Raw genomic sequence first — 10,575 nt, 5'->3', positions numbered from 1 at the left:
AGACTGCAGAGTGTAGTTTGTTTTTTTGGCATTGCACTTTTTAATCAAACTGTGATTTACTGCATAATTACCCAGAATCCTCCTGGGTGCAGACTTACATTCTTGCACTGAATTCTTTTCTAATGCAATTATTTATCATCCAACTTCTCTTTAAATCTTTAAAAGCATCATTTCTGCATTCATTAGTAATAAAGCTCTTCAAAAGGCTGTAATAGTGACATCTTTTACTACTTCAGGGACGTCTAATAGAAATGACTGAGTCTGCCTCAGAGTCCGGTCCGGCTCTAAGGACCTTGAGACTGAGTTAAAGCTGCAATCTTTAATAGTGGCAGGTTTTAATGGCGCTTGCATTCCTCCATGTTGACTTAAAATAAGCTTTCCCCAGGAGCCCCAAAGAGCTGCTTTATGTGCAGTGATTGAGCGCAGCACATTCCCACCTATTCTTAGGGCATTACTCACCCCCCCCCCCCGTAAAGGACTGAAGGTGGACTCCCATCGCTGACTTTCATCTGGCCGGGTAGAGGAGCGTAGATCGTGTTTCCCGCGTAAACCCAACGCCTAATAACATCCCAGTAAAATGAAACACGGGCAGCGTGGGTGAAGTCTGCAGAGGGTGGTGTGATAGATCATGATCAGGGGTCGGGTCTTCATGGACCCTGAGTCCCGTCCTCTCAGGGTTAACTGTCCTCCCTTCCATCTGGGATCTTTTCTTGGGGGGATCCTGAAAGTCAGCAGCATTCCTGAGCATTAGCTCCTCGCTAAAGCAGCTTCACTTCATTTCCTCTACAACACGTTTCCCTCTAATGTGAGAGAAAGAGGGCAGAGGGGACAGACTCCACTGAAACATAACAAAGCTTTACACCCAGTATGAAAGTCTGGAGCCCGATCCTGACAAAGGAATGCTTGAATTTCAGTTTTTAGTGAAGTCACCTCAGAGAGTGTTCAGCACCTCTGACTCAAAGTTGAATCATTTTAAAACACAGATCTCAGACTGAGAATCCTCCCTGGCTGATGATCCGTGGGGGAGCAGGACTCGGTGTGTATAATAGATATCCATTAGCCGGGGATAGTAAAGAAAAGATACAATCTTTCACTCTGGGGAAGAACTGAATATACAAACGACTCCATCATTTCCTCTACAGGACATTTCTTTGGCATAAAAAGTAAAGCTATGGAGCCAAAGCATTCATTCTTATCAAACATCAGTGCTTTTAGGATCACACACTGCAGATACAGTATGTTGATAAAGGCCTTCAAACCCCCCACTCCTCTGGAAGCCCAGTTTGACACTATATGGCTTAAAGTGTATGTATAAAAATAAATCTGCTATGTAACACAGCCCTGAGGGTTTTGTTGTCCACCAGTATTCATGCCGTCTCCACTTCCCCGTACGGATGTGGGTCTCCGTCAACGGCTCCGCTCGGCCGGCTGGGAGTTCCCTCCGTTGAGATTAAGTGTCCTCTGGCAAGCCGAGCCGTCACCTCAGAAGTTTCCTGGACCCCCTCCCACAAAAAAATACATCAAGTCTCCAAAAAATATGGAGGATATTCTCCTCTTCCACATATGGAAGGCTGAAGGGCCTGGTGCCACTTTGGCAGCTGGGCTGCGAGACCACGTGCCATTGGATCCTTCCCGACCCAATCCCTAATCTCATCGGCTCCTCTGGGACCCCACAGAGCCGGTCTCAGTGGTTCTTTTCCATCCAGTCCCAGCTCTCCTCGCTGTCCTTCCTGTTCTTCTCGGCCTCGATGATCTCTCTGTAGCGCCGACGGAAGAATCCCATCTGTGGAGGAACCAGAGGGGCAGAGTGTGAGAGGTTAGAGAGAGGTATCTGGGATCAGATCTGACCTTGGGAGTGAAGCATACACTCTCATTACTGCTGCCAACTCCTCACAGCATGTCAGAGAGTTTCATGGTGATTCTCCTCTCTCAGGGGGGTTCAAAGAGACTCACTCCTTAGGGAGGAACTCATAACTTATCAGAGATGAACCATAGCCTGGTGGGGAGGGTTATTTACCATGATAAGGAAATGGAAGCACTATCAGGCCTTTCATTTTACCTCCAATAACATACATGAAAGAAAAAACAGCATTTGAATACTCAGAGATTTCCACTGACGTGTTTTCTGTCAGATATTAAGACGAGTCTCTTTTCTGTCTGATCATCATGAAGCTGCAGCTAGAGGACAGTCTGCTGCTTACATCCCAAGTAATGTGAAGATGTTCACAATGTGGCTTTTGCATGGATTGAACATAAAACCAAACTCTGCTGCTGTAATCTGAGTTATACTTGGACATATTGAGCTTTGGTTCCCCTGAAGGCTCGGCCCTGAACTCACACACTAACACTCAGTATGATCTCTGACAGTCTCTCTGCACGGTGTCGGCCTCAGAGAAGCTTCAGTGTGAGAGTCTGACTATTTCAGAGTCAGTTAAAAACTCCTCACAGCGGGGCGCCGCTGACCTCGCGGTTTAAACATGTCCCCATATACAGAGTCTACGGTCCTCTTCCAGTGGTCACTGGTTTGACTCCAGGCCACTCCTCCCCAGGTTTCCTGTCTCTCTTCAGCTGTCCAATCAATAAAGGGGAAATGCCCCAAAATATAACTTTAAAAACCTCCTGACTGTCTTTTTATTATTTTATTAAAGTTATATTTTTGGCTTTATTGGATAGGAAAGCTGAAGATATACAGGAAACACAGGGAGTAGAGAGCGGGGGAAGACATGCAGGAAATGGTCGACCAGCCGGGAATCGAACCGGCGACCCCTGCGACGAGGACTTTAGCCTCTATACGTGGGGCGCTTAGACCGCTAGGCCACCAGCGCCCCCTGACTGTGTCTTTAATTTGCAATAAATTGTAGTGCAAATGATATGTTGGTGTTCCACTGGTGATAAGAAACAATAATGCTGTTATATAGAAACTAAAGGAAGCTCTCTCTACCTCTCATGGTTTGTGGTTTTGATCTTAAAGGTCCTGCTTTGGGGACGTCTTTGTTCTGATTAAGATTAAAGAAGTGTTAAAGAGATGTTTAAAGGAACACAGGACACACAGGAAGAAAGGTTTGACTGATAATGAGTATTATTATGATTATTATGAATCTGCTTGTCTCCTGGATTTGAATGACATACCTTGTGATTGTGACTATTTAAGGAGTTTATTTAAAGTAATCCTAACAGTGAACACAAAGCTCTAACTCTGTGTTCACTGTGAATGCAGAGATTATATATCTTTACATTAAATATCTGTAAGTTGTACTTTTTCAAATCAGAGAGGCAGGAAATCAATTTACATGATGGCGTTGAATGCTCTGACAAACAGCCGGCTGTAATGTCAAACAGTTTACATTCATGAGCCGAACCACAGAAAACCACCGGCATGGAAGCAGACCGGCTTTTCTCCTGCAGCTGAGGTCCTTTCTTTAAGACCTGAATCCTCCTGGTTTACATTAAACAGACCTGAAGACTGTTTATACAACATGAGATATAAAGGAGATATGAATGATAGAGATATATGAATGATATAGAGATATGAATTATAGGGAGATAGAGATATGAATGATAGAGAGATATGAATGATAGAGATATGAATAATAGAGATATGAATGATAGAGATATGAATAATAGAGATATGAATAATAGAGATATGAATGATAGAGATATGAATGATAGAGATACGAATTATAGAGATATGAATAATAGAGATATGAATGATAGAGATATGAATGATAGAGATATGAATTATAGAGAGATATGAATGATAGAGATATGAATGATAGAGATATAAATAATAAAGATATGAATGATAGAGATATGAATAATAGAGATATGAATAATAGAGATATGAATAATAGAGATATGAATGATAGAGATATGAATTATAGAGAGATATGAATGATAGAGATATGAATGATAGAGATATGAATGATAGAGATATGAATAACAGAGATATGAATGATAGAGAGATATGAATGATAGAGAGATATGAATGATAGAGATATGAATGATAGAGATATGAATGATAGAGATATGAATAATAGATATATGAATGATAGAGATATGAATGATAGAGAGATAGAGATATGAATAATAGAGATATGAATGATAGAGAGATGGAGATATGAATAATAGATATATGCATAATAGAGATATGAATGATAGAGAGATAGAGATATGAATAATAGATATGAATGATAGAGATATGAATGATAGAGAGATAGAGATATGAATAATAGAGATATGAATGATAGAGAGGTAGAGATATGAATAATAGAGATATGAATGATAGATATATGAATGATAGAGATATGAATGATAGAGAGATAGAGATATGAATGATAGAGATATGAATAATAGAGATATGAATAATAGAGATATGAATAATAGAGAGAGCAGCAGATTCACTGGGATGCTGATGATGATGATGCTGATGATGATGATGATGATGATGATGATGATGATGATGATGCTTCACTCACTGAGACTTCATTCATTTATCTGAGATTGAAAGTTTATTGATTCAGACCTGTTTTGTGCTGCTCTTGTAAGAGGGGTTTATTTTGGCAGGATCTGAGGACCGGGGGGTCGAGGGGGGGAGGATCTCAGGACCAACATTCCTACGTTTGGTCGTGGTGTTCTCGTCGGAACATGAGGGGATGAAAGAGGAAAGAGGAGTTCTGTGCTAACGGGGCCTCAGACTGGACTTCAGTGCTGTTTCCCTTTAAGATGCTTTCATGTGAGAGGTATGATGTGAATTATTGCCCAAGCTGTGATTTGTCCTTTCCACGGCTGTTTGAGGCCCAAAGCAAAAGTGTACCCCCAAAACCCCAGAACCCCAGGACCCCAGGACCCCCTCCAGCTGTTTCCTTACATAGATACTGTACACAACTTTAACCAGAAGCTGACACAGAACCAAAACTCTGACCCCTGAGAGTTTAATGCTCATGGTGGATTAAGGTGGGGTCAGACTGAGTCTGATCTGGTCTTGGTGCAGGTTCGGGTTTGGGTTCAGACAAATATCTTCAGCTCTGATTCAAATGAATGGGGGAGACAGAGTTTTTGACCTGTACTGCAGCCAGCCACCAGGGGGAGCAGTTTTTGTGGTGGCCTCACTTTGAGCCAAGCAAGATGACGTCCATTTTATATCCAGTCTATGGTCAGGACACCTCTCATCAATTATTATCTGCATGCAATAATTTAAATGTGTGTGTATATGTATCAGTCTCCCAGAGATGGAGTCACATGACCAGACATGTCAGCCGCTCACGGTGGATTTGGATCAGTATCTTGAGTTGCTGCTGCTTTACTGATCCCTCCCCGCCCTGTGTGGTGTGATCTCTACACACATTCACAGTCTGATCCACAACCTCTGGACCTCTAATGTTAGTCCAGTGAGTCTGCTTAGTTTAATACTGCCTCAGGGTGAGACAAGACCTGTCCACTTCACATCCTGGTCCTGCTCACCCTCTCCAGATTCACGTTATCCCTTCCTCATAACTTCAGCAGAGTATGTTGAGTTAAACAATCCTCTATATGAGTTTCCCTGCCGGGTATTTAATCTGTAAAAGCCTCGGTCTGTGATTCTGAGTTCTCATGTTTACCTTCCAGAGCAGCACGGCTAACAGCAGAAAGATGAGGATCCCCACCAGCAGACTGATGGCAATGATCCAGCCCACGATGTAACCCCTCGGCTCCTGGCTGTGGAGCGCCTCGAACACCAGCTGAAACACAACAACACTCCAGTCAGTGAGTCACGCTCATGTACAACACACACACACAGAGGAACACACACACACACACAGAGGAACACACACACACACACACACACACACACACACACACACACACACACACACACACACACACACACACACACACACACACACACACACAGAGGAGAGGGATCATTAAGTCATGTTCTGCTCAATAATGATGCAATGTAGTGCAAGAATAACAACCAGGGCACATCTGACTTCAGGCTGATCTCAGATTTTAGAAACTCCCTCTCCAACATGAAGACGTTGCTATAGAGACAGCTTTAATGCAGATTTAAAAACATCCTGTAAACACTGTTAGTCTGAAGCACTGCTCTTCAGGGAAAGTGGATACCCGTCAGGTCATGGTGCTCACAGCGACCCGTGACCCACATGCAGCAGCCAGAACCCACAAGTCTCAGCGGAACCAATCGTAAACAAGTTTTTGAGTTGCAAACATTTTTTCTGTCACATGAGAAGTTGTAACTTTCAGGTCCACCACTTAGATGATTCGTCATGTTTTACAATCAGAGTCTCCAGAGGATGGATCTTAATGACTTTTCCATCTTTGTCTGAGTTTTAATATAAAGAATACTTTGGTTTGTGATAGACTCAGTACATCTGTTGCAGCTCCAGCTCAAATAAACACAGCTACATATAAAGGGGAGAGTTAAACTGTCCAGATATATGAGAAGGAATGCTGCAGAGCTGCAGGGGGAGGAGACTGCTCCTGATGTTATTCAGGATTTCTTCCTCTTTGCAGAAATGGAACCAGGCTGAGAGGTTTCCAAAACAGCAAACCCTGAAGATCTGCTCACGGTCACATATGATCTAATGTTTGCATCATTTCCAGCTACAGTCAGTGTTTCCTGTTGCTCTGCTTTGTTCCTCTTGTTCACATGCTAATGCACAGATAGAGAACAAACATTTCATGCACTAAAGCTTCTCACAGAGTTTTAAAGTGCTGTCTGAGTCTTTGAAGCAGGGTTAAATGAGGTATGTGTCAACAGTAAGTGAATCCCTCACAGGGGATCCCGGTCAGCTCGGCCCCTCTGTTGAGAAACCGGCTGGAGAACCGCAGACTCTGAATCAGAGTTCACTGTCAGACTGATCCTCTCTGTTTCACCGGCCTTCTTTAATATTCAGATGTTGAATCAGAAAACCAGGAAACTGAATAAAGTGCATCTTTAAAGGAACTGTGTGGCTCTTACTGCACAATGACACAAGCTATGATCTGCATGATATGTTCACCTCATCAGAATACAACATGTTAGCTGATGAAGGGGAAGACTGACCTGAAAACAAACAGGATTACTGTGTCAGACAGATAATGACACCTCCAACTAAGATGCACCAATATCAAAAATCCCAATATATCAGTGCACAGAGGAAAGGCTGGGTGACTCGTAAAGAATGAACAAACTGAAGTTCAGAGGTCGTGTATTTAGTATTTGGTCACTAGTGTTCAGTAAGCAGGAACATCACTGTTTCATAAGTCACTTCTTTTAACAGGCCAATAAATATTCATCCAATCACATCAGTGCGATTGAAAACAACACATCATGTACTCCCCTTTTTGAACTAAGAGCCTCATGCCTTCAAACGGACTCCTTAGAGCCCAGAGTGAGGCGGACTCCTTAGAGCCCAGAGTGAGGCCAAGACTCCTTAGAGTCCAGAGAGAGGCGGACTCCTTAGAGTCCAGAGTGAGGCCAAGACTCCTTAGAGTCCAGAGTGAGGCGGACTCCTTAGAGCCCAGAGTGAGGCGGACTCCTTAGAGCCCAGAGTGAGGCGGACTCCTTAGAGCCCAGAGTGAGGCAGACTCCTTAGAGTCCAGAGTGAGGCGGACTCCTTAGAGCCCAGAGTGAGGCGGACTCCTTAGAGTCCAGAGTGAGGCAGACTCCTTAGAGCCCAGAGTGAGGCGGACTCCTTAGAGCCCAGAGTGAGGCGGACTCCTTAGAGCCCAGAGTGAGGCGGACTCCTTAGAGTCCAGAGTGAGGCGGACTCCTTAGAGCCCAGAGTGAGGCGGACTCCTTAGAGCCCAGAGTGAGGCGGACTCCTTAGAGTCCAGAGTGAGGCAGGACTCCTTAGAGCCCAGAGTGAGGCGGACTCCTTAGAGCCCAGAGTGAGGCGGACTCCTTAGAGTCCAGAGTGAGGCCAAGACTCCTTAGAGCCCAGAGTGAGGCAGACTCCTTAGAGCCCAGAGTGAGGCGGACTCCTTAGAGCCCAGAGTGAGGCGGACTCCTTAGAGCCCAGAGTGAGGCGGACTCCTTAGAGCCCAGAGTGAGGCCAAGACTCCTTAGAGCCCAGAGTGAGGCCAAGACTCCTTAGAGCCCAGAGTGAGGCGGACTCCTTAGAGTCCAGAGTGAGGCCAAGACTCAGAGTTATCTGGTACAGCATAAAAACCTGCCCCAGCTCCACAATAAATAAGAGCTATTCTGGTGATTCCCCTGAGATGAGTTAACACTGACCTGCTGGAGAATCTGTCACTGACTGCAGACCCTTAATCTCTCAACACGACCCACACTGTACGGCTGAACTCAAACAGGAGGGAACATCTGGAGGCTTTATTTATCGCTGAGTAAACACAACTATTTTAAACCCACCCTGGACGCCATGTTTCACCTTTATTCAACGTTCTCACTGTTAATCTTTATTTCTTCTACTTTGCTTTTTGAAACTTTTTGATGCTTCTGTGCAAAAATAATCCCCAACACAAGAAACAAAGATGTGTTCTTTCATTGTCCTGTAGCTGGATGTCTCTTTGCATGAAGCTACAGATAAAATGTGTTCAGTTATCTAATAATTTAAATTATGGAGTGTCCCACACATTTATCTTAAACTCATGTTAAATCCTTTAACACAATAAACAGTGAGCTCTGAAATCACAGACTTTCTTCTACAACTCATTAGATTTAAAACTAAAGTCAGGGAGCTCTTTTAAATCTCTCCTGAAAACAGACTTTTACTGTATAGAGCCTTTCATGATTTTATCTGAACTATTTCATTTTAACCGTTTTAAGAAATATATTTTAAATAATTGTATTCCTTTAGAGTTCTTTTAAAGGAATTTTATATCTTTTAAAATGTTTTATTTCTTTATCTTGACTTGTGTGATTTTACAAACTGCCTGTTTCATTTGTGCTAATAACAATAATAATTATTTAATTAATAATTAATTAATTAAGAGATTTCTATAATTTGTAATTTTCTTTATTTTTTTAATAATTCATTAAAAACACTAAAATCAGAATAAAAATAAGATTTAAAATAATAATAATAATACAGGAATAAATATATTGTCACATAAAAAGAAGTAATAAGACAAAAATAATAAAATAATAAAAGTGATAATAATAATTTGCTCAGGGTTCAGTGGATTGAGATTAATAATAAATGTTTTATAAAGTGTTGATATTGTGTAAGTTAAATGAAGCTGGGTTGCATGAAGGTTTAGTCTCATATGTTCTCTGTTTGTTTCCCATGTAAACACTAAAAGTTAAAAAGCTGTAATGTCAGAGTTGATGCCTAACATGGGAACAATAACAAAGCTAACATTATAAATAGAAGGGTTTATTTACTAATGGTGTCAAACAAAGACAGATAACATGTAACCTCCCAGAGGTCAGATAACCAGATAATGTGTTTCCACAAACAATGCTGGGACAGCGTCTGAACTGAAGGAGGTCCAGTCTGCAGAGCTGCATGGACCCTGAGCACTAACTGTGAAACACCGGCTGTGAGTCCAGACAACAGCATGGGGACAGGATGAATCTCTGTGTTGAATAGTTTCCCACATTAACACTAACCCCCCGAACATACGGCGAGCTCTGGATTCCTGCTGTCGTTCTGCATGCCGAGGCGATGGCGTGTGCAGAGGAGATGAAAGCTCTGCTGGTCGTTGCTCCCTGACTTTAAGTCTCCCACTTTAACTGGAGCAATCAGTGAATTCTGGGAATGTGTGATGGAATGTGGAGTTCACTCTACACTAATATTTCACACTCACATCTGTATCCAGTGGATTCAGGTCAGTCTTTTATTGTTGAAGGAAGGTGGTGGAGCAGACACCAGGCAGGTGCAGGGTGAACATTTTATATCATGAACTAACCGATCAAACAAAGAGAAACCTCCTTATTAAACATCACAGAGCAGGACCGTACAGTCACAGCAGAGGTATTACTGACTGTGGAGATACAGGAGCAGGTAGGAGAGAATGACTCCCTGACCTCTGAGCCTATGAGTGATCATGTGATGATGATGTATGACTCTGGGACTGATGGAAGCTGGGGAATCAGGGTTTCCTGCAACCAGCAATAAGTTGTGATAAAGAACTTCCTTCTGAGTCTTCCTCTTCCATGAACGGCGGCCATTGTTTACAGATCTCAGTTCAGGACGACATCTATGAGCAGATTATTAACCGTATACTGTCATGTGTGTTTCTGTCTTTAGATTGATCACCACTAAACTGTCATCAGACGATCACTACATGATTCAAAGACTGCAGCAGATGGAGTCAACCTCATTTCCTCTTCACATGGACACTTGTTCTGGTTAAAGGCAGACAGACTCTGACTACAGCAAAGAACCCAAAGCTCCTCCAACACCAGCGATCTGTCTTCTGTCATATGCAGAGTCTGTTAAAAGGGATCACAGTGCACTGATGGGAACAAAAATCAGTTGCAGCAAAAACCAGAAGCTGAAATAGTGTCTTGTTTTTGGAGGATGTGCTGGTTGCATGAATAACTCTGAATCACGATGAGAGTGTCCTCAGCCTGTAACAAAGCTCTGCACTCCTGCATTGAACCACACAGCATGATAGTGGCGTCCC

General features: G+C 42.8%; 1 protein-coding gene across 1 annotated transcript in view; it reads right to left on the bottom strand.

Moving 5' to 3' along the window:
* Positions 1 to 6: 6 nt before the first annotated feature.
* Positions 7 to 10,575, bottom strand: part of itga9 (integrin, alpha 9) — a gene marked incomplete at its 5' end in the record, with an annotated part of 67,475 nt that continues 56,906 nt past the window's right edge. The window contains 2 exons of the mRNA XM_034678857.1: positions 7 to 1,783; positions 5,598 to 5,717. Of these exons, the coding sequence (XP_034534748.1) occupies positions 1,685 to 1,783; positions 5,598 to 5,717 (219 nt within the window). The remainder of the gene's footprint in view (positions 1,784 to 5,597; positions 5,718 to 10,575) is intronic.

Source organism: Notolabrus celidotus, unplaced genomic scaffold, assembly GCF_009762535.1.
Source record: "Notolabrus celidotus isolate fNotCel1 unplaced genomic scaffold, fNotCel1.pri scaffold_246_arrow_ctg1, whole genome shotgun sequence".
In the NCBI taxonomy this organism is placed as follows: domain Eukaryota; kingdom Metazoa; phylum Chordata; class Actinopteri; order Labriformes; family Labridae; genus Notolabrus; species Notolabrus celidotus.
Note: the sequence above shows the minus strand (reverse complement) of the source record. Positions and strands in the feature narration are given on the sequence as shown.